The 25,202-nt window shown below is 44.8% G+C and overlaps 2 protein-coding genes and 1 non-coding gene across 3 annotated transcripts in view; 2 read left to right on the top strand and 1 right to left on the bottom strand.

Moving 5' to 3' along the window:
- Positions 1-451: 451 nt before the first annotated feature.
- On the bottom strand, positions 452-7,089 carry LOC121546368 (ras-related protein Rab-11A). Its single transcript, XM_041857583.2, has 5 exons — positions 6,801-7,089; positions 5,709-5,904; positions 1,400-1,593; positions 913-993; positions 452-679 (listed from the first exon to the last, which is right to left on the bottom strand). The coding sequence occupies exons 1-5, from the start codon at positions 6,838-6,840 to the stop codon at positions 543-545; spliced, it is 648 nt and encodes a 215-aa protein (XP_041713517.1). The 5' UTR covers positions 6,841-7,089; the 3' UTR covers positions 452-542.
- Positions 7,090-7,170: 81 nt separating this feature from the next.
- On the top strand, positions 7,171-7,242 carry trnaq-cug. The gene has a single exon. It is a non-coding gene; the product is annotated as a tRNA-Gln (tRNA).
- Positions 7,243-10,018: 2,776 nt separating this feature from the next.
- The window catches only part of LOC123492695 (C-myc promoter-binding protein-like), a 75,177-nt gene continuing 59,993 nt past the window's right edge, over positions 10,019-25,202 (top strand). Inside the window, exon 1 of the mRNA XM_045225476.1 lies at positions 10,019-10,183. The gene's annotated coding sequence lies outside the window, so the exon portion shown is untranslated. The remainder of the gene's footprint in view (positions 10,184-25,202) is intronic.

Genomic DNA, 25,202 nt, shown 5'->3' on the forward strand with positions numbered 1-25,202 from the left:
GACACTGACTAGGCTTCTCAGATCATGATCAGTAAGGGAGAGGAGGAGGGAGGGAGAGGGGGAGAGGAGGGAGGGAGAGGGGGAGAGGAGGGAATGGAGGGGAGGGGGGGGAGAATGGAGGAGGGGACTACTCCTATGAAACTGAGTAAGTTAGTGGGTGCAGCCAGTTTACCTCACCTAAAATGTGCACATTTGAGAGACCATTTCATTGGTTCTAAAGTGAAATCTCCACCCAAACGGGGCACCAGGCAAGCTAAAACAAGGTGGGTGTACAGGGTATATGAGGGGATAGAGGTGGGGGTAAAGGGTATATGAGGGGGTAGAGGTGGGGGTAAAGGGTATATGAGGGGGTAGAGGTGGGGGTACAGGGTATATGAGGGGGTAGAGGTGGGGGTAAAGGGTATATGAGGGGGTAGAGGTGGGGGTAAAGGGTATATGAGGGGGTAGAGGTGGGGGTAAAGGGTATATGAGGGGGTAGAGGTGGGGGTACAGGGTATATGAGGGGGTAGAGGTGTAGTGGTACGGTGGTAACGTGGGCAGGGCTAGATGTTCTGACAGCACTGCATCTTTGGTTTGTTCTCAGTGGGCTGCACCTGGATGTTGACCACATTGTTGCTAGGAGACATGTCGCTCTCCTGACGTTCTGACATCTGCTTCTGAGAGACAATACGATAGATTTCTGATGGAGGAGAGAGGGAGGAAGAGAGGGGGGAAGAGAGGGGAGGAGAGGGAGAGAGGAAGAGAGGGGAGGGGAGGGAGAGGGAGGAAGAAAGAGAAGAGAGGGAGGGAGAGAGAGAGAGAGAGAGGGAAGGAGGGAGAGAGAAGATTAGGTCATATCCAGTCTGTCTTGCCAAGATAGCAGATCAAATCAACAGATGTGACATTAAAAAAATGACATTCACACACACACACCTGTCAGAATGGTCTGGAAAGCCGTTTCAACGTTGGTGGAATCCAGGGCTGACGTCTCAAGGAAAGACAAACCGTTTTTCTCTGAGGGGAAAAAAAACAACGTAAGAAAATAACTTAGAGACTGTACCAGTTATGGAACATTACAGACTGTACCAGGCTGTACCAGTTATGGAACATTACAGACTGTACCAGTTATGGAACATTACAGACTGTACCAGGCTGTACCAGTTACGGAATATTAGAGACTGTACCAGGCTGTACCAGTTATGGAACATTACAGACTGTACCAGGCTGTACCAGTTACGGAATATTAGAGACTGTACCAGTTATGGAACATTCCACAGGAATGAATGCAAGCATAAAAAGTGCTATTAAACATACATTTTTGTGAGTCAGCAGCATCATAAATTAAGGAAAGTATAAAACAGAAATGTATACAGCTTCTTCTGTGCCTGACACTCCTTCAGAATGGCGCAGCATCTCTAACCTGCGAATGCTCGTGCCTCGTCGGTGGGCACTGCCCTGAGGTGGCGCAGGTCACTCTTGTTGCCCACTAGCATGATGACGATGTTGGTGTCTGCATGGTCTCTCAGCTCCTTCAACCACCGCTCCACATTTTCATAGGTCAGGTGCTTGGCGATGTCATAGACCAGCAGGGCCCCCACCGCTCCTCGGTAGTACCTGCACCATGACATCATCAACAGGGGACAAAGAGGCATGGTCAATTTGATCCATAAAAGTCAGCGTACCTATATAGCCCTTTAACAACAGTGCACAAAGAGCTTTACAGTACCCAGGTCTAGACCCTCAGAGCTTTACAGTACCTAGGTCTAGACCCTCAGAGCTTTACAGTACCCAGGTCTAGACCCTCAGAGCTTTACAGTACCCAGGTCTAGACCCTCAGAGAGCTTTACAGTACCCAGGTCTAGACCCTCAGAGCTTTACAGTACCCAGGTCTAGACCCTCAGAGCTTTACAGTACCCAGGTCTAGACCCTCAGAGCTTTACAGTACCCAGGTCTAGACCCTCAGAGAGCTTTACAGTACCCAGGTCTAGACCCTCAGAGCTTTACAGTACCCAGGTCTAGACCCTCAGAGCTTTACAGTACCCAGGTCTAGACCCTCAGAGCTTTACAGTACCCAGGTCTAGACCCTCAGAGAGCTTTACAGTACCCAGGTCTAGACCCTCAGAGCTTTACAGTACCCAGGTCTAGACCCTCAGAGCTTTACAGTACCCAGGTCTAGACCCTCAGAGCTTTACAGTCCCCAGGTCTAGACCCTCAGAGCTTTACAGTACCCAGGTCTAGACCCTCAGAGCTTTACAGTCCCCAGGTCTAGACTCTCAGAGCTTTATAGTACCCAGGTCTAGACCCTCAGAGCTTTACAGTACCCAGGTCTAGACCCTCAGAGCTTTACAGTACCCAGGTCTAGACCCTCAGAGCTTTACAGTACCCAGGTCTAGACCCTCAGAGCTTTACAGTACCCAGGTCTAGACCCTCAGAGCTTTACAGTACCCAGGTCTAGACCCTCAAAGAGCTTTACAGTACCCAGGTCTAGACCCTCAAAGAGCTTTACAGTACCCAGGTCTAGACCCTCAGAGCTTTACAGTACCCAGGTCTAGACCCTCAGAGCTTTACAGTACCCAGGTCTAGACCCTCAGAGCTTTACAGTACCCAGGTCTAGACCCTCAGAGAGCTTTACAGTACCCAGGTCTAGACCCTCAGAGCTTTACAGTACCCAGGTCTAGACCCTCAGAGAGCTTTACAGTACCTAGGTCTAGACCCTCAGAGCTTTACAGTACCCAGGTCTAGACCCTCAGAGCTTTACAGTACCCAGGTCTAGACCCTCAGAGAGCTTTACAGTACCCAGGTCTAGACCCTCAGAGCTTTACAGTACCCAGGTCTAGACCCTCAGAGCTTTACAGTACCCAGGTCTAGACCCTCAGAGCTTTACAGTACCCAGGTCTAGACCCTCAGAGAGCTTTACAGTACCCAGGTCTAGACCCTCAGAGCTTTACAGTACCCAGGTCTAGACCCTCAGAGCTTTACAGTACCCAGGTCTAGACCCTCAGAGCTTTACAGTACCCAGGTCTAGACCCTCAGAGCTTTACAGTACCCAGGTCTAGACCCTCAGAGCTTTACAGTACCCAGGTCTAGACCTTCAGAGCTTTACAGTACCCAGGTCTAGACCCTCAGAGCTTTACAGTACCCAGGTCTAGACCCTCAGAGCTTTACAGTACCCAGGTCTAGACCCTCAGAGCTTTACAGTACCCAGGTCTAGACCCTCAGAGCTTTACAGTACCCAGGTCTAGACCCTCAGAGAGCAAGCACAGTGGCTGGCCTCCTATCCACTAGGATATGTTAGTACTGAGTCTTTGGCTGGCCTCCTATCCACTAGGATATGTTAGTACTGAGTCTTTGGCTGGCCTCCTATCCACTAGGACATGTTAGTACTGAGTCTTTGGCTGGCCTCCTATCCACTAGGACATGTTAGTACTGAGTCTTTGGCTGGCCTCCTATCCACTAGGACATGTTAGTACTGAGTCTTTGGCTGGCCTCCTATCCACTAGGACATGTTAGTACTGAGTCTTTGGCTGGCCTCCTATCCACTAGGACATGTTAGTACTGAGTCTTTGGCTGGCCTCCTATCTACTAGGACATGTTAGTACTGAGTCTTTGGCTGGCCTCCTATCCACAAGGACATGTTAGTACTGAGTCTTTGGCTGAACCCCTATCCACACAGAAAGCGGCACAGGTCCTAATCCAGGCACTTGTCATCTCCCGTTTGGATTACTGCAACTCGCTGTTGGCTGGGCTCCCTGCCTGTGCAATTAAAACCCTACAACTTATCCAGAACGCCGCAGCCCGTCTGGTGTTCGACCTTCCCAAGTTCTCTCATGTCACCCCGCTCCTCCGCACACTCCACTGGCTTCCAGTTGAGGCTCGCATCTACTACAAGACCATGGTGCTTGCCTACGGAGCAGTGAGGGGAACGGCACCTCCTTACCTTCAGGCTCTGATCAGACCCTACACCCAAACGAGGGCACTACGTTCATCCACCTCTGGCCTGCTAGCCCCCCTACCTCTACAGAAGCACAGTTCCCTCTCAGCCCAGTCAAAGCTATTTGCTGCTCTGGCACCCCAATGGTGGAACAAGCTCCCCCACGACGCCAGGACAGCGGAGTCACTGACCACCTTCCGGAGACACTTGAAACCCTACCTCTTTAAGGAATACCTGGGATAGTATAAAGCAATCATTCTACCCCACCCTCCCCCACCCCCCCCATTAAAAAAAAGAAGAAAAAAAGTGGTTGTCCCACTTGCTATCATAAGTTGAATGCACCAATTTGTAAGTCGCTCTGGATAACAGCGTCTGCTAAATGATGCTAATGTAAATGTAATGTTAGTACTGAGTCTTTGGCTGAACCACCTTACAGATAATTGTATATGTGGGGTATGGAGATGAGGTAGTGATTCAAAAATCACGTTAAACTCTATTATTGTACAGACTGAGTCCATGCAACTTATGTGACTTGTTAAGCAAATTTTTACTCCTGAACTTAGGCTTGCCATAACAATTATTCCACATTATGGGGTATTGTGTGTAGGCCAGTGACACATCATCTCAATTTAATCCATTTTAAATTCAGGCTGTAACACAACAAAATGTGGAAAAAGTAAAGGGGTGTGAATACTTTCTGAAGGCAATGTAGAGGTTTTACCCTCTAGTTTCACAGGTGACATGTGATGGCAGAAATTAGGTCAAATGGATTTAAGTTTTCCTGCATTTACATCACCGGCCACTAGGAGCGCCGCCTCTGGATGAGCATTTTCTTGTTAGTTTTTACATTTTAGTCATTTTAGTTACTTATCCAGAGCGACTTACAGGAGCAATTAGGGTTAAGTGCCTTGCTCAAGGGCACATCGACAGATTTTTCACCTAGTTGGCTCGGGGATTAGAACCAGCGACCTTTCGGTTACTGGCACAACGCTCTTAACCACTAAGCTACCTGCCACCCTATATGCATATGGCTCTATACAGCTCGTTGAGTGCGGTCTTAGTGCCAGCATCAGATTGTGGTGGCAATGCCCTAATGCAATGCCCTGATGCATTTAGTGCTCAAATCTCAGACAACTGAACAGTGAGGTGGACAATTATTGTTTTAGGAAAGTAAAAACCAATAAAACAATAGGCTATAAAGTTTTGCATATGCTACAGATCAAAACACGAGGAATTTTGTTTTTGTAATTAGTTATAGGCCGTTTTTAAGGACATTGGCTCATTTGGCCAATATCCCTCGTTTATTGATGGCGCTGGCTGCGTTGGTGGAAAGCCTAATGGGTTACGCACCCAATCCATATGGCCCTTTGTAGGTCAGTTGGTAGAGCACGGTGCTTGCAATGCCAGGGTCGTGGGTTCGATTCCCAGGACCACCCATACGTAAAATGAATGCGTGCATGACCAAGTGGCGTCTGCTAAATGGAATATTACATGACTAAGTGGCGTCTGCTAAATGTAATATATTACATGACTAAGTGGTGTCTGCTAAATGTAATATATTACATATTATATGACTGTAAGTGGCATCTGCTAAATGGAATATATTACATATGGATGACTGGTAAATTTCTCAAAGGTTCGATAAATTGAAATCTTCCCGGTCACTTGTCCAGCGCCAAAACCCTGGTACATATCTAGGATCAGCTTCCCCCTCCCCAGTCCTAACCATTAGTGGGGGAAATGCTAAACTGACCCCAGATCAGCATCTAGGGGCAACTTTACCCTACAGCATACTTACGCTGAGGTGATAGCCCGGTAGCGCTCCTGTCCTGCCGTGTCCCAGATCTGAGCCTTCACAGTTTTCCCATCCACCTGGATACTGCGGGTGGCAAACTCCACTCCGATGGTGCTCTTACTCTCCAGGTTAAACTCATTCCGGGTGAAACGAGAGAGCAGGTTGCTCTTGCCCACACCCGAGTCTCCTATCAGAACCACTGGAACACGAAATGAATCGCTGATGGATTAGATTCAATTCAATTAAATCTTTATTGACCCCAAAGGTCAGGGCCGGATTACACACACACTTCCATTTTTCTCTGCCTACGGGTTTGGCCCCCAGGGCTTCAGCCCCTGTAAGCCCCTGCATTAATCAGGCCCTGCCAAAAGGTCAACGTGTAGCAATTACATGGGGATATGACATAGTTACATCACGTGTAGCTACATAGACAAGATTCCATCACATAAAATATCTGACCACCACCATTCACTTTTGCAGTGACACAGTCAAAAATCAACAGTGGTGTGTAGCTAATTCTTAGTCTATGCTTTTTATGTTCAATCAGTTTGAAATAGACAACAACAAAACAGATAGCCACAACACATGACATCTGTGAAATTTAGACTAAACAGCACAGAAAAAAAAACAGGAAAGGATGATAATAACTTCACATTATTTATCTACGGATGAATGTAGCTAGATAATAACCAATGTTCGATGCATGTAGCCAAGCTAAGCAGCTGGCTAGCTAAACTAGCCATCTAGCTATCTCGGGAAACACCCCGACCTCACTTAATCATACAAAAGTCAGCTTTGTTTAGAAACAGCTGCAGCTAACTTTAGCTAGCTAGCTAGCTAACTAGCGAACGTACTAGCGTTGGGCGTTTGGCTAGCTAACGTTGCAATCCAACTGCTTTACAATTTGTGTTTATAATTTATCAATATGTATTTTTTGTTTATAAAACAAATACTGTGTCAATCCAGAGCTATTCACACGCCTGCTATATCATACTTCACAGACACAAATTAAAAGGATTGACACTAGCTAAACAGCTGGCTAGCAAACCTTAGCTAGCTTTGTTAGCGATAGCGAGAATCATGTTGTAATGTTACCTTTAAACAGATAATCGTATTCATCGTCTCTGGTTCCCATTTTCTAAAAGATAATTAGGAGTATTTCGTTTGTATAAGCTGTTTAAAATGCGACGATCTAGAAAATAGATTTTGAAACACTCAGCTAGCTAACGGCGACGGGGTTCAGACTGACACTTCCGGGATTTTGTTGTGACGTTTACTAGCTAAGGGAGGGGGAACAAGCCCCCCCAAAAAAGCAAACCAAAGGCCAATATTCCTTGCTGCGATATGGATTGCAGACACTTCAAATAAAAAGACACCAGTGAAATAGTACTCCACCACAGAAAATAACCGCTACAGAGCATTGGTACTCTATTAAATACATAACATGTAACCTCTTAAACCACAGGGTTCTATGGTGTAATGGTTAGCACTCAGGACTCTGAATCCTGCGATCCGAGTTCAAATCTCGGTAGAACCTATATTTTTTTCTCGCTAACACGTCCCAGATACGGCGCAGATCCACAGAGAAGGCATGTTCTGACGGGAGGTGCCATCAGAAAGCCGTTCAAAATACACTACGTGTACAAAACATTAGGAACGCCTGCTCCTTCCATGACTGACCAGGTAAATCCAGGTGAAAGCTATGAACCCTCACTGATGTGAACTGTAAAATCCACTTAAATCAGTGTAGATGAAGGGGAGAAGACAGGTTAAATAAGCATTTTTAAGCCTTGAGACAATTGAGAAATTGATTGTGTGCGTGCCATTCAGAGGGTGAATGAGCAAGACAAAATATTTAAGTGCCTTTAAACAGGGTATGGGAGTAGGTTCTAGGCGCACCGGTTTGAGTGTGTCAAGAACTGCAACGCTGCTGGGTTTTTTATGCTCAACAGTTTCCCTTGTGTATCATCAATGATCTACCACCCAAAGGACATCCAGCCAACTTGAATCAAGAATGGTCCACCACCCAAAGAACATCCAGCCAACTTGACACAACTGTGGGAAGCATTGGAGTCAACATCGGCCAGCATCCTTGTGGAACGCTTTCGACACCTTGTAGAGTCCATGGCCAGACGAACTGAAACTATTCTGAGGGCAAAAAAGGGGGTGCAACTCAATATTAGGACGGTGTTCCTAATGTTTTGTACACTCAGTGTATACCTCCACATAAAAAACCCATGATACAAGCAAATATTGGATTTTAAGAATGATGAGATTTGCCACTAGGTGGCAGAATAGTCCTGATTAGGCTACCTTTCTAGTACTAACCTCAGCGGGGGAATTATAATTATGAGAGGATCTAGGGCTAGGCTAGAACAAAAATATAAACGCAACATGTAAAATATTGGTCCCATGTTTCATGAGCTGATATAACAGATCCCAGAAATGTTCCATACGCACAAAAAGCTTATTCCTCTCAAATGTTGTGCACTCTATTGTTTAGCTCACTTCATGAACTTAATTTCTTTAAAATACAGCAGATTAACAGACTACGAATGACGTTCTTTCAAAATGAAGTTAAATACTTCTTCACAAAATAAAATCTATGTGCTTGTTTTTAAAAAGGTAATAAAGATACATCCCTGTTAGTGAGCATTTCTCCTTTGCCAAGATAATCCATCTACCTGACAAGTGTGACATATCAAGAAGCTGATTAAACAGCATGATCATTACACAGGTGCACCTTGTGCTGGGGACAATAAAGACCACTCTAAAATGTGCAATTTTGTCACACAACACAATGCCACCCACAGCTGCCTCAAGTTTTGAGGGTGTGTGCAATTGGAATACTGACTGCAGGAATGTCCACCAGAGCTGTTGCCAGATAATTGAATGTTAATTTCTCTACCATAAGGCACTTCCGCAACGTCGTTTTAGAGAATTTGGCAGTACGTCCCACTGGCCTCCCAACTGCAGACCACGTGTAACCACGCCAGCCCAGGACCTCCACATCCAGCTTCTTCACCTGCGGGATCGTCTGAGACCAGCCACCCGGACAGCTGATGAAACTGTGGGTTTGCACAACCAAATAATTTCTTCACAAACTGTCAGAAACCGTCTCAGGGAAGCTGATCTGCGTGCTCATTGTCCTCACCAGGGTCTTGACCTGACTGCAATTTGGCGTCATAACTGACTTCAGTGGGCAAATGCTCACCTTCGATGGCCACTGGCATGCTGGAGAAATGTGCTCTTCGCTGATTGAATCCCAACTGTACCGGGCAAATGGCAGACATGTGTGAGAGCGGTTTGCTGATGTCAACGTTGTGAACAGAGTGCTGCAAGGTGGGCTTATGGTATGGGCAGGCATAAGTTACGGACACGATGGCAATTTTAATGCACAGAGATCCTGTGACGAGATCCTGAGGCCCATTGTCGTGCCATTCATCCGCCGCCATCACATCATGTTTCATCATGATAATGCACGGCCCCATGTCGCAAGGATCTGTACACAATTCCTGGAAGCTGAAAATCTTCCAGTTCTTCCATGGCCTGCATACTCACCAGACATGTCACCCATTGAGCATGTTTGGGATGCTCTGGATCGACGTGTACGACAGCGTGTTCCAGTTTCCGCCAATATATCCAGTAACTTCGCACAGCCATTGAAGAGGATTGGGACAACATTCCACAGGCCACAATCAACAGCCTGATCAACTCTATGCGAAGGAGATGTGTCGCCCTGCATGGAGCAAATGGTGGTCAGACCAGATACTGACTGGTTTTCTGATCCACCCCTACCTTTTATCTGTGACCAACAGAGCATATGCATATCTGTATTCCCAGTCATGTGAAATCCATGTATGAACTGTAACTCAGTAAAATCTTTGAAATTGTTTCATTTTATTAAATAAAATAAATGAAATTGTTTTATGTTGCGTTTATGTTTTGTTTTTGTCTGGGGAATTAACATTTTCAATAACACTTCACATTAAGGTATACTTAAAATTATGTATAAATTGTATTATAGGCATTTTATATATACCCTATGCATTTTTATGTATTTAACCAATACTTGTGTAGGCTTGCAAGTCCGAATTTTACAATCAAAGTTTTATAACTTAGTTTGTAAAAAGATAATGATTAGTTTATATATAGTGTAGTTTATACATCTGTTACACGGCTATAACACAATGAAATGTTATTTTGGTGCTTTCCAAAATTGCATAGTGTGACCCGACAGCAGCCAAACAAACCTCTGTGCGTGTTAAAATGCGGTGAGCGACGGATTTCCCATCACAACCAAAATGGCGGAACACAGAGCCGGGTCGGCGCTATGAAGAGAGCACGATAGAAATATTGTTGTCTATTTCGAGATATCAGCGGCCGATTAAAAATATTGACCGTTTTATAATGCCAGTGTGTTTTTGAAGAAATCCTGCCGAAGTTGGACGAGGAGGGATATCGCATTTGCTAGCGGAGTAAGTATGATGCTAGTTAAACCGTTATTTCGTGATGAGTTAATAAGGGCTTCTTAGCTACGAGTTAGCTAGCTAATGTCGTGTAACCAGCCGTAGCCAGGCTAGCTAGAGCGAACTGTGTTTTATTCCAGGCTGTCACTATCAGTTTAGTGGGGAACCCCTATGTGAATTTGAGCAGAATTCATGCAGTGAATTGACCGGATAACTGTCCAGACAGACAGTACCAGCCCGTGTGGAGCGTTTGCTTGTTGTACCAGCGTCTGTGTCCGGCTTTAAAGCTGCCTTGTCATTGATATAGTAGCTAGTCAGCTTCTTTAATACCTTCATGCGAATGCATATGATATGCCAAAGGTTGCTGTCAGGCTGTCAAGGTAGTGGAAAACTGTGTACATAATGAATATAGTTAGCTTCATATTCCGTATCCGTGCTCCAGAGCCTGGAATCACATTATGGGAGCCGTTTATAGAAGCCCACCTGTGGCACCTCAGGTTCTCTGGCGCGGCGCAACATGTTGTGAAGGCAAGCAAGCGGTCAATGACCGACTATGACCCTATGCAGGGACATAAGGATTGACTGAATGGTTATATAGTGCACATTTTAGTGTCACAAATAGATTTTTGCCTTGGACTATAATAATGTAATGTGTGGGTCAGGTCGTCTTAAAATGAAGCTAAATATCATCCTCTGTCAGATAATAATTTAAGCGGGGAGAATTCCATGCGTCACTTCTGCTTGGCAGAGCTATGCAGTTATTTTCAGCAGGCTTGATGGTGTACAAACGGAATACAACATTAGCTACTTCCTCAAGATTGAGCCAAATGTATGTGGTTTTTGACTGAGGAAACAGAGTTGATCCTACTGTTTAGATTGAGCTGAAGTGAGTATAGTGGAAAAGTGATTTAGATTTTGTATTCACTGTGATTTATTAACACGTGTTTTTAGAGCTATATATCTTATATTATGTAAAAATGCACCAATTTGTAAGTCGCTCTGGATAAGAGCGTCAGCTAAATGACTTAAATGTAACGTCTTGAAGGTGGCAAAAAAGTATGCTGTTGTGCTGTGGAAACAGCTGTATGGCAAGCAGATGTGGAAAAGTGTGCTGATACATCAGGGAGCCTCAGTTCATCGATGTGTAAAAACTTCTCCAAATTCTTGCATGCTTTCTTGCATACTGGAATGATGAGACATCAGATATGAGTTAACTTTAGGCTATTTAGATGGATTTGATCATGTATGTCCTCATGAGAGATTTAATTGGTCACACAGACCGGACAGACAAGTCAAGTCAAATCATACCGTCACACTCTGACAGGAAGACAGACAGAACCTACTCCTGTGATTTGGAAACCTCAGTGGCACACATACTAGAGAGGTGTTTACATACCCTCACTCACTCAGTAAACTGCACAATTCCTCTTCTGGAGCCAGTCAACATTCTAGATTCTATCCAGTCAACATTCTAGATTCTGTCCAGTCAACATTCTAGATTCTGTCCAGTCAACATTCTAGATTCTATCCAGTCAACATTCTAGATTCTATCCAGTCAACATTCTAGATTCAATCCAGTCAACATTCTAGATTCAATCCAGTCAACATTCTAGATTCTATCCAGTCAGCATTCTAGATTATATTCAGTCAGCATTCTAGATCCTACCCAGTCAACATTCTAAATTCTATCCAGTCAACATTCTAGATTCTACCCTGTCATATTCTATGTTATTCTATCCTGTGCGTCACTAACTAAGCTAAACCTGACAAACATTGTCAGTGTTGAACACAAACTCAGTGGTCATGGTTTATGGAAAATAGTAAAACAATTGTTGGAGAGAGAAAAAATGTAATCAGTCTGCCATGCCGTGTTTGTTCACGTTTTAACCATGGTGTCCCTGTATCGGAACGTTAAAGAAGAAAATATGTTGACCACGCAAGGAAAACACTGTCACACGTGAGAGAAATACGTAAAGCAGTCAGTCAAGAGTCAACACAAGTCCTGCCTTTGAACCACACAATATGAAGAGTAGAGTTTCAGAAGCAGGCCTGGGCCTGGGCCCTGGTCAAAGTAGTACACTACATAGGGAATAGGGTGCAATTTGGGACGCAGCCCAAGGCCTTGCCAAAGCCCAGGGGTCCTCTCTCACTGTGCAGAGAGGCAGCAGCCGCATCACTGATGGGCTTCAAAGCAAAGGCAAAACCCTAATGATAGAAGTTCAAATGTCAGTGTCCAGGGATAGGACATGTTATAGGAGAACCAGACTTCATACAGGGGAACCCGTAGATAAATGAGAATGTAGCCTAGCCAGAATAGAAGATGATGCAGAATGTAGGTTATGAGAAAGACTAAGTAATGTATGAGATTTCTGTCGGTCTTCTTCAGCAATGCTAATGGATACATACTGGGAGGTTGGAAATAGACAAAGAACATTGCAATTTCATAGGCTTAGGCTTACATTGACTCAGGGATTGCAAAACAGAAACATCAATTAGGCCTAGGTTAAATCTGGGAACAGAGTATTTTGTAATGTAGTAGGCCTACACATGGGCAGGATGGCTCCTGAATGGCAGTGGGTGGCACAATCTCTCCTGAATGTTAGTGTGTGTGCTGTTTTTACACTCTTGTCAGGCTGGCTGGCTGTCTGTTGGGTGGCTGGCTGGCTGGCTGTGTGTTGGGTGGCTGGCTGGCTGGCTGTGTGTTGGGTGGCTGGCTGGCTGGTTGTGTGTTGGGTGGCTGGCTGGCTGGTTGTGTGTTGGGTGGCTGGCTGGCTGGTTGTGTGTTGGGTGGCTGGCTGTCTGTTGGGTGGGGGGCTGGCTGGCTGGCTGGCTGGCTGTCTGTTGGGTGGCTGGCTGGCTGGCTGTCTGTCTGTTGGGTGGCTGGCTGGCTGGCTGAGTGTTGGGTAGCTGGCTGGCTGGTTTTGTGTGTTATGTGGCTGGCTGGCTGGTTTTGTGTTGGGTGGCTGGCTGGCTGGCTGTCTGTTGGGTGGCTGGCTGGCTGGCTGGCTGGCTGTCTGTTGGGTGGGTGGCTGGCTGGCTGTCTGTCTGTTGGGTGGGTGGCTGGCTGGCTGGCTGTCTGTTGGCTGGCTGGCTGGCTGTCTGTTGGGTGGGTGGCTGGCTGGCTGGCTGTCTGTTGGGTGGCTGGCTGGCTGGCTGTCTGTTGGGTGGGTGGCTGGCTGGCTGGCTGTCTGTTGGGTGGCTGGCTGGCTGGCTGGCTGTCTGTTGGGTGGCTGGCTGGCTGTGTGTTGGGTGGGCTGTGCTCTCAGAGGATTGATGTAACAGCACTAAGCCCTGACCAGCCTTTAAGTAGGGGGTTTAATAGTCCCTTACTGACAGATGCAAACATTGGGCTTACAGGCTGTTTGTCATTACTAACACTTACTGTCTATGTCATCTATAATATCCCATAAACCATTGGGCTTACAGGCTGTTTGTCATCTATAATATCCCATAAACCATTGGGCTAAGCTGTGCAATAGGCCTATACCATTTCTATCCCAGTAACCATTGGTTTAGGCAGGGCTAGGTTATGTGCCATTTCTATCACAGTAACCATTGGTTTAGGCAGGGCTAGGTTATGTGCCATTTTTATCACAGTGAATTTGTAAAACATAGGCGAGCAGCACTGATACACAGATTTGACATGATAAATAGGCTAGCATTTAGTATGGTTTTGGGTTGCTAGTGCTGAGCTGTGTAATTGACAAGACAAGACAAACGGAATGATGAGATATGGAGCGGCAGTGGCTAGAAGGTCGGTGACGACGAACGCCGAAGCCTGCCCGAACAAGGAGGGGAGGCAGCCTCGGAGGAAGTCGTGACACTCTCACATCGCTCTGGAGGAATTTTTTGCCCACTCTTGAATGCAGAACTGCTTTAATTCAGCGACATTTGTGGGTTTTCAAGCATGAGCTGCTTGTTTCAAGTCCTGCCACATCTCAATTGGGATTAGGTCTGGACTTTGACTAGGCCATTCCAAAACATACTTTTTTTTTGCTTTTTAACTATTTTCATGTAGACTTGATTGTGTGTTTTGGATCATTGTCTTGCTGCATGACCCAGCTGCACTTCATCTTCAACTCACATACTGATGGCCTGACATTCTCCTGCATAATTCTCTGATATAGAGCAGAATTCTTGGTTCCTTCTATTAAGGCAAGTCGTCCAGGTCCTGAGGCAGCAAAGTATCCCCAAACCATTACACCACCACCACCACCATGCTTGACCGTTGGTATGTTCTTACTGTGGAATGCAGTGTTTGGTTTTCGCCAGGCATAATGGGACCGAAGATTCTTGATGATCATCCAGGTGCTTCCAGGTGCTTTTTGGCAAACTTGAGTCAACTTTTTGGACGACATGGGTCCCATTATGCCTGGCGAAAACCAAACACTGCATTCCACAGTAGGAACCTCATACCAACAGTCAAGCATGGTGATGTTAGTGTGATGGTTTGGGGATGCTTTGCTGCCTCAGGACCTGGACAACTTGCCTTAATTAACTTTGTTAATTAAACAAATGAAATAGGTATCCATTGTTTTTGTTATTTGTAAACTCAGGTTCCCTTTATCTAATATTAGGTTTTGGTTGAAGATCTGATAACATTCAGTATCAAAAATATGTAAAAATAGAGAAAATCAGAAAGGGGGCAAATACTTTTTCACGGCACTGTAATTTAGATTTCAGTTCCAGTTCCGCTTATAGAGTAGCCCATCATTTAGCCACACTTTCCTCCTGTGTTGCTCTTGTTTACCATACACATCTTCCTGGTATTGATCTTGGGTCTATTGCATTTGCTCTGGGGAAAGAAGATGAACTTAAACAGATGTTTTAAGACATGCATCTTTACCAGCTACTACTGAGGGAAAGTCTGTCTTAATGACCTGCATCTTTACCAGCTACTACTGAGGGGAAGTCTGTCTTAATGACCTGCATCTTTACCAGCTACTACTGAGGGGAAAGTCTGTCTTAATGACCTGCATCTTTACCAGCTACTACTGAGGGGAAGTCTGTCTTAATGACCCGCATCTTTACCAGCTACTACTGAGGGAAAGTCTGTCTTAATGACCTGCATCTTTACCAGCTACTACTGAGGGAAAGTCTGTCTTAATGACCTGCATCTTTACCAGCTACTACTGAGGGAAAGTCTGTCTTAATGACCTGCATCTTTACCAGCTACTACTGAGGGAAAGTCTGTCTTAATGACCTACATCTTTACCAGCTACTACTGAGGGAAAGTCTGTCTTAATGACCCGCATCTTTACCAGCTACTACTGAGGGAAAGTCTGTCTTAATGACCTGCATCTTTACCAGCTACTACTGAGGGAAAGTCTGTCTTAATGACCTGCATCTTTACCAGCTACTACTGAGGGAAAGTCTGTCTTAATGACCTGCATCTTTACCAGCTACTACTGAGGGAAAGTCTGTCTTAATGACCTACATCTTTACCAGCTACTACTGAGGGAAAGTCTGTCTTAATGACCCGCATCTTTACCAGCTACTACTGAGGGAAAGTCTGTCTTAATGACCTGCATCTTTACCAGCTACTACTGAGGGAAAGTCTGTCTTAATGACCTGCATCTTTACCAGCTACTACTGAGGGAAAGTCTGTCTTAATGACCTGCATCTTTACCAGCTACTACTGAGGGAAAGTCTGTCTTAATGACCTGCATCTTTACCAGCTACTACTGAGGGAAAGTCTGTCTTAATGACCTGCATCTTTACCAGCTACTACTGAGGGAAAGTCTGTCTTAATGACCTACATCTTTACCAGCTACTACTGAGGGAAAGTCTGTCTTAATGACCCGCATCTTTACCAGCTACTACTGAGGGAAAGTCTGTCTTAATGACCTGCATCTTTACCAGCTACTACTGAGGGAAAGTCTGTCTTAATGACCTACATCTTTACCAGCTACTACTGAGGGAAAGTCTGTCTTAATGACCCGCATCTTTACCAGCTACTACTGAGGGAAAGTCTGTCTTAATGACCTGCATCTTTACCAGCTACTACTGAGGGAAAGTCCATTCCTCACCTGCCTCCATCCCTATGTAATACATTACAAGATCTCTGGACTGAATTAATCTCAATTAGAGCTCCTCTTTAATTGAAATTTCACAGTGATAAAGTTAACAGGAATTCAATTAACTCCAGGAGTCTCAAACTGGAAAAACAGAGAGAAGAAGAAAATGGAGGAAAATGCAAATGATGAAAAAAGGTTAATCTCTCCTCTCCTCCGCTCCCTCCGCCCCCACACCTCTCTGATCCAGAGGGGTTAAATGAGGAAGACATATTTCAATTGAATGCATTCAGTTGTTCAACTGACGAGGCATTTCGTTGAGTTTCTCTAATAGACAGACCGGGGATGGGGAGCTTATTAAGGTGAAAGCAACTGGCTGTCTTCATCTCCTGATGAGTCACAAAATCAAAGCACCTACTGGCGCTTCCAAAGCAAAGAGCTGCCTGTGAATGAAAAACACGTCAGGACAAAAAAAAAAAACACACAAGGATTTCGCAAACCTGTTGGCTGCCTTGCCTTGAAGCCTTAAGCTCTCTGAATAATGGTTTTCTGCCAGGTAGCGAGGGAATTATAAGATCTAGTGTATGTCCCAAATGGTACCCTATTCCCTATGTAGTGCACCATGGGCCCTGCTCAAAAGTGGTGCAGTGATCGATACCTAGAGTGGGTATGAAGGATAGATTTTTTATTTTTTTATTTAACAAGTCAGTTAAGAACAAATTCTTATTCACAATGACGGCCTACCCCGGCAACGCTGGGTTGTGGCCGGATTGTGATACAGCCTGGAATCGAACCAGGGTCTGTAGTGACGCCTCTAGCACTGAGGTGCAGTGCCTTAGACCGCTGCGCCACTCTGGAGCAATAGATACCCATACCTAGAGGGAGTATGAAGGATAGATACCTAGAGTGGGTATGAAGGATAGATACCTAGAGGGAGTATGAAGGATAGATACCTAGAGTGGGTATGAAGGATAGATACCTAGAGGGAGTATGAAGGATAGATACCTAGAGTGGGTATGAAGGATAGATACCTAGAGGGAGTATGAAGGATAGATACCTAGAGGGAGTATGAAGGATAGATACCTAGAGGGAGTATGAAGGATAGATACCTAGAGGGAGTATGAAGGATAGATACCTAGAGGGAGTATGAAGGATAGATACCTAGAGGGAGTATGAAGGATAGATACCTAGAGGGAGTATGAAGGATAGATACCTAGAGGGAGTATGAAGGATATATACCTAGAGGGAGTATGAAGGATATATACCTAGAGGGAGTATGAAGGATATATACCTAGAGGGAGTATGAAGGATAGATACCTAGAGGGAGTATGAAGGATAGATACCTAGAGGGAGTATGAAGGATAGATACCTAGAGGGAGTATGAAGGATAGATACCTAGAGGGAGTATGAAGGATAGATACCTAGAGGGAGTATGAAGGATAGATACCTAGAGGGAGTATGAAGGATAGATACCTAGAGGGAGTATGAAGGATGGATACCTAGAGGGAGTATGAAGGATAGATACCTAGAGGGAGTATGAAGGATAGATACCTAGAGGGAGTATGAAGGATAGATACCTAGAGGGAGGATGAAGGATAGATACCTAGAGGGAGTATGAAGGATAGATACCTAGAGGGAGTATGAAGGAAGAGGCAATACGTCACAAATAAAGTGATTTCTGGATCATTCTTTCTGACATACTCTCACTCTGTTTCTATAACTCTGTTCTGATGCTGGAGTCGTGTGTTTTCTGACGTACTCTGTCTGTTTCTATAACTCTGTTCTGATGCTGGAGTCGTGTGTTTTCTGACGTACTCTGTTCTGATGCTGGAGTCGTGTGTTTTCTGACGTACTCTGTCTGTTTCTATAACTGTCCTGATGCTGGAGTCGTGTGTTTTCTGACGTACTCTGTCTGTTTCTATAACTCTGTCCTGATGCTGGAGTCATGTGGTTTCTGACGTACTCTGTCTGTTTCTATAACTCTGTCCTGATGCTGGAGTCGTGTGTTTTCTGACGTACTCTGTTCTGATGCTGGAGTCGTGTGTTTTCTGACGTACTCTGTCTGTTTCTATAACTCTGTTCTGATGCTGGAGTCGTGTGTTTTCTGACGTACTCTGTTCTGATGCTGGAGTCGTGTGTTTTCTGACGTACTCTGTCTGTTTCTATAACTCTGTCCTGATGCTGGAGTCGTGTGTTTTCTGACGTACTCTGTCTGTTTCTATAACTCTGTTCTGATGCTGGAGTCGTGTGTTTTCTGACGTACTCTGTCTGTTTCTATAACTCTGTCCTGATGCTGGAGTCATGTGTTTTCTGACGTACTCTGTCTGTTTCTATAACTCTGTCCTGATGCTGGAGGTGTGTTTTCTGACGTACTCTGTCTGTTTCTATAACTCTGTTCTGATGCTGGAATCGTGTGTTTCCTGACGTACTCTGTCTGTTTCTATAACTCTGTCCTGATGCTGGAGTCGTGTTTTCTGACGTACTCTGTCTGTTTCTATAACTGTCCTGATGCTGGAGTCGTGTGTTTTCTGACGTACTCTGTCTGTTTCTATAACTCTGTCCTGATGCTGGAGTCATGTGTTTTCTGACGTACTCTGTCTGTTTCTATAACTCTGTTCTGATGCTGGAGTCGTGTGTTTTCTGACGTACTCTGTCTGTTTCTATAACTCTGTCCTGATGCTGGAGTCATGTGTTTTCTGACGTACTCTGTTCTGATGCTGGAGTCGTGTGTTTTCTGACGTACTCTGTCTGTTTCTATAACTCTGTCCTGATGCTGGAGTCGTGTATTTCCTGACGTACTCTGTCTGTTTCTATAACTCTGTTCTGATGCTGGAGTCATGTGTTTTCTGACGTACTCTGTCTGTTTCTATAACTGTCCTGATGCTGGAGTCATGTGTTTTCTGACGTACTCTGTCTGTTTCTATAACTCTGTTCTGATGCTGGAGTCATGTGTTTTCTGACGTACTCTGTTCTGATGCTGGAGTCGTGTGTTTTCTGACGTACTCTGTCTGTTTCTATAACTCTGTCCTGATGCTGGAGTCGTGTATTTCCTGACGTACTCTGTCTGTTTCTATAACTGTTCTGATGCTGGAGTCATGTGTTTTCTGACGTACTCTGTCTGTTTCTATAACTCTGTTCTGATGCTGGAGTCATGTGTTTTCTGACGTACTCTGTTCTGATGCTGGAGTCATGTGTTTTCTGACGTACTCTGTCCTGATGCTGGAGTCATGTGTTTTCTGACGTACTCTGTCCTGATGCTGGAGTCATGTGTTTTCTGACGTACTCTGTCTGTTTCTATAACTCTGTTCTGATGCTGGAGTCATGTGTTTTCTGACGTACTCTGTTCTGATGCTGGAGTCGTGTGTTTTCTGACGTACTCTGTCTGTTTCTATAACTCTGTCCTGATGCTGGAGTCGTGTATTTCCTGACGTACTCTGTCTGTTTCTATAACTCTGTTCTGATGCTGGAGTCATGTGTTTTCTGACGTACTCTGTCTGTTTCTATAACTCTGTCCTGATGCTGGAGTCATGTGTTTTCTGACGTACTCTCTGTTTCTATAACTCTTTCCTGATGCTGGAGTCATGTGTATAGCTTTAGCCAATCCCAATATGTCAGAGTAGATCAAATGGGTTCTTACTTTTAAGTCTTTGTGTTTCTCTAAGGACATAAAGAACCTAGCTTAAAGACTTAAAATCCTTCCATCCATATCAGGTCAGCTGGGGAAAAGGAAGTAGCCTACCTGTTGAACCACCAACTTACTGTGGTTTACCACAGTGTTTGCTACTTTACTGCAGTGAAAAAAGCCCCCCAATAGCTTAATTTAGCTGTGTCCCTATAGCGGGGAACAGGAAACTGTGACCAGCATCCCTGAAGGGACAGAGAGTGACTGTAAGGGCAATACATCAGTATACAACTCATCTTTGTATAATTCTTCCTGATGCACTATGAGTTAGGGTGGGGAATGGCCAGGGACCTCTCAATACAATACTATCATTAAGTTTAGGTACCGATATGTATTGTGATTCTCACAATTCTATATGTATTATCATTCTATATGTATTGCGATTCAATGCTGTGATTTTTTTATTGCAATTTGATCATCCGAACATATTGCTCACTGCACGTCTGCTGCAGAGAGACTAGAGAGCGTTCGAAAATGAGTTTTGTGATCAGTCATGGAAATAAAAGTGCTGAAAACACGTCGGCTCACTATTTTAAAAAGGTACGGCCGACTAGCACTAGTTAACGCTACCTACAGAAGCGAAAAAACGTGGGAGTCAAATGTCGACATACACCACATGACCAAATGGACGTGGACACCTGCTCTTCAACATCTCATTCCAAAATCATGGGCATTAATATGGAGTTGGTCCCCCCCTCTTCGCTGCTATAACAGCCTCCACTCTTCTGGGAAGGATTTCCACTAGATGTTGGAACAGTGCTGTGGGGACTTGCTTCCATTCAGCCACAAGAGCATTAGTGAGGTCGGGCACTGATGTTGGGCGATTAGGCCTGGCTCGCAGCCGGCGTTCCAATTCATCCCAAAGGTGTTCGATGGGCTTGAGGTCAGGGCTCTGTGCAGGACAGTCAAGTTCTTCCACACCGATCTCGATAAACCATTTCTGTATGGACCTCGCTTTGTGCACGGGGGCATTTTTTTAGGCCTTCCCCAAACGGTTGCCACAAAGTTGGAAGCACAGAATCGTCTAGAATATCATCGTATGCTGTAGCGTTAATATTTCCCTTCACTGGAACTAAGGGGCCTAGCCCGAACCATGAAAAACAGCCCCAGACCATTATTCCTCATCTGCCAAACCCAGATTAGTCCTTTGGACTGCCAGATGGTGAAGCGTGATTCATCACTCCATAGAACGCGTTTCCACTGCTCCAATGGCGGCAAGCTTTACACCACTCCAGCTGACACTTGGCCATGGAAACCCATTTCATGAAGCTCCCAACGAACAGTTCTTGTGCTGATGTTGCTTCCAGAGGCAGTTTGGAACTCGGTAGTGAGTGTTGCAACCGAGGACAGACAATTTTTATGTGCTTCAGCACTCGGCGGTCCCGTTCTGTGAGCTTGTGTGGCCTACCACTTTCGGCTGAGCCGTTGTTGCTCCTAGACGTTTCCACTTCACAATAACAGCACTTACAGTTGACCGGGGCAGCTCTAGCAGGGCAAAAAATGGACGAACTGACTAGTTGGAAAGGTGGCATCCTATGACGGTGCCACGTTGAAAGTCACTGAGCTCTTCTGTAAGGCCATTCTACTGCCAATGTTTGTCTATGGAGATTGCATGGCTGTGTGCTTGATTTTATACACCCCCCATCACTACTACGAGTGACTGTATGCCAATATGCCTCTAAGTCCATAAGAACCTTGATTCAGCTAGTCCATCATCCACATTACGTCACACAGAGATAATGGAAATCAGCCTTACTGTGATTCAATAGGAGCAACATCAGTTGAACCAACTTTTAATGTGGTATTCCACTGTGTTTACACTGTTAACTAGGTTTCCTTCGGACTGAAAAAGGCACACAATGGCTTCATTTAGCTGTGAGATCTGCCTGTGTGTCTGTCTGTGTGCCTGTGTGCCTGTGTGCCTGTGTGCCTGTGTGCCTGTCTATGTGTCTGTCTCAAGCTGGTACAGGACATCTGTAGAAGCAGTTATTCATCAAGGTTAGCTGATGTAGTCGTGCTTAATTAACACACCCTTTTACGAGGCCCACTCACTAGCACTCTCAGCTAACACCTAAAGATTACCTTACAGCATTGGCTGTCAGGAATTAGGAAGAGCAAGCAATTTACCTGATTGATCTGAAAGATAAGCACCCTCTACCTACTCCACAGATCTCTCTCTCTCTCTCTCTCTTCTCTCTCTCTCGCTCGCTCTCTGTCTCTGTCTCTCTGTGTCTCTGTCTCTCTGTCTCTATCTCTCTGTCTCTGTCTCTCTGTCTCTCTGTCTCTATCTCTCTGTCTCTATCTCTCTGTCTCTGTCTCTCTGTCTCTCTGTCTCTCTGTCTCTCTGTCTCTCTCTCTCTCTGTGTCTCTGTCTCTCTGTCTCTATCTCTCTGTCTCTCTGTCTCTCTGTCTCTCTGTCTCTCTGTCTCTGTCTCTGTCTGTGGTATAACTAAGGCAACAGATGTTGAATAAATAATGTTCTGTGACATATCTCTGACTTCACTGTATTCACAGCAACTCCCTGCATTAGTTTAAATTTAAAAGTATCTAGCCTAACTAACATGAAGTACCTTCGCAGTCTGTAGTTAATGTAGGATATTCTATAAAAATCAGACAGCAGGTCGAAAAAGGGTTCTGAGTAGTTCCAAGTCAAGCCGCTCCTCCTTACGTTGGAACAAACGCTGAGATAGTATTGGACGAGTTTATTAAAGACCCAAAAACACAGATGGAGAAGTGTGAAAACGCCACTTGAGGCTAACAGTCAGGAACACCAAGCGAGCCAGGCCTATCTGAAGTAGAGCGTTAGTTCCATCAGTGCCGACTAAAGCCCCTAATTGAGATAATGTTCAAGGCTCTACGTGGTTCCCTGAATCGTTGAGTGCCGTATTTGTTAGAGGCACTTCAAAAGTCCAGGGCCTCTTTTTACATGTTAATTTCACTTACATAAATCTGTTCTTACTAAATGAGGACCACTGTGTTAGGCTATAGCAGGGCTCTCCAACATTTTCTAGCATGATGAGAGCTACTTTTAAAAATGAAACATGTGTGTATATATATATATATATATATATATATATATATATATATATATATATATTTTTTTTTTAAAGCTTTCAAATAGGCATATTGTTCTCTTCTCTACCCTGTAACTCTTCCCCAGGTCCTTGGTGAACAAGCGATGTGTTTTCTGTCAATATATACGTGGTAAAATAGTGGTTAATAAACAGTATTTGGCATGACAGGCCACATAAAAGTATTTTTTATTTTCCTGAATTCTGTTGTATTTTTCCTGGTTTTAGATGATTTTTTCTTTACTCTCAATATTACAATTATTCATCGACTAACGACGGAAATGGATGTTCTGAGTCCACGTCAATGCTTAAATCACATCAGAAGACTATTTTTGAGGTCTGGAAAACAAATTTAGATTTTCAAGTGTAATTCTCCTTTAATTGCGCATCTTGCAAGAGAGGAATGTGTCGGTCTAGCAATGTTTCTGCTGTTGGGCCTGCTGCTCATGACAGAGTTTGCAAAACAATCGCCACCCAATTGATACAAATACTCATGATCTGGAAGGTAAGCCTACTTTGCGGTTAACATTTTAATTGAGAAGGTTTTTGGGGAAAGTTTGTCTACCCACAAGACGGTAATCATTAGCATCGCTAACTGGCTATATACAGAGCGATAGACAAACGTGCGCATCAAACAGACTGACCTTAACGTAGCAGGCGTAAAAACACACCTGAGCGGAGTTCCCATATCTGTTTTTCAACAACAACAACAACAAAAAGTATTTGTTCTCTTCAAACCACATCACATTTTGAAGTCTAGTCACACATTTTCCATGCCTCTGACATGCGGTAATGATAAATAATGGTGTAACAGCCTACAGTTTTCTTGACATTTTGTTTAAATGATTGTGATAGGCTCATGTTTTACCGGTACGATGTACCCCCACTATTTCACCCCTGGATACACCATCCAAAGTATAATTCATAACTTCACCGTGCTCAAAGGGATATTCAATGTTTTTTTTGTGGGTTTTTTTACCCGTAGGTGCCCTTCTTTGCGAGGCGTTGGAAAACCTCCCTGGTCTTTGTGGTTAAATCTGTGTTTTAAAATTCACTGCTCAAATTAGGGACCTTAAATATAATTGTATGTGTGGGGTACAAAGATGAGGTAGTCATTCGTGGTCCTCTGTAGCTCAGCTGGTAGAGCACGGCGCTTGTAACGCCAGGGTAGTGGGTTCGATCCCCGGGACCACCCATACACAAAAATGTATGCACGCATGACTGTAAGTCGCTTTGGATAAAAGCGTCTGCTAAATGGCTTATTTTTATTTAATTTAAAAATAATGTTAAACACTATTATTGCACACAGAATGAGTCCATGCAACTTATTATGTGACTTGTTAAGCACATTTTTACTCCTGAACTTATGTAGGCCTGCCATAACAAAGAGGTGGAATACTTATTGACTCAAGACATTTCAGCTTTTCATTTTTAATAAGAAATAATAATAATACAAATGGGGTATATATTATGTTATATATTATGGGGTATTGTGTGGAAGCCAGTGACACAAACATTTTTATCCATAATAAATTCAGGTTGTAACACAAAATGTGGGAAAAGTCAAGGGGTGTGAATACTTTCTGAAGGCACTGTACCTGTTGGAGACCCCTGGGCTATAGCCTACCAGAACCTGTTGGAGACCCCTGGGCTATAGCCTACCAGAACCTGTTGGATACCCCTGGGCTATAGCCTACCAGAACCTGTTGGATACCCCTGGGCTATAGCCTACCAGAACCTGTTGGAGACCCCTGGGCTATAGCCTACCAGAACCTGTTGGATACCCCTGGGCTATAGCCTACCAGAACCTGTTGGAGACCCCTGGGCTATAGCCTACCAGAACCCGTTGGAGACCCCTGGGCTATAGCCTACCAGAACCCGTTGGAGACCCCTGGGATATAGCCTACCAGAACCCGTTGGAGACCCCTGGGATATAGCCTACCAGAACCCGTTGGAGACCCCTGGGCTATAGCCTACCAGAACCCATTGGAGACCCCTGGGCTATAGCCTACCAGAACCTGTTGGATACCCCTGGGCTATAGCCTACCAGAACCTGTTGGAGACCCCTGGGCTATAGCCTACCAGAACCCGTTGGAGACCCCTGGGCTATAGCCTACCAGAACCCGTTGGAGACCCCTGGGATATAGCCTACCAGAACCCGTTGGAGACCCCTGGGATATAGCCTACCAGAACCCGTTGGAGACCCCTGGGCTATAGCCTACCAGAACCTGTTGGATACCCCTGGGCTATAGCCTACCAGA

The sequence above is a fragment of the Coregonus clupeaformis genome, chromosome 15 (assembly GCF_020615455.1).
Source record: "Coregonus clupeaformis isolate EN_2021a chromosome 15, ASM2061545v1, whole genome shotgun sequence".
NCBI classification, from domain to species: Eukaryota; Metazoa; Chordata; class Actinopteri; order Salmoniformes; family Salmonidae; genus Coregonus; species Coregonus clupeaformis.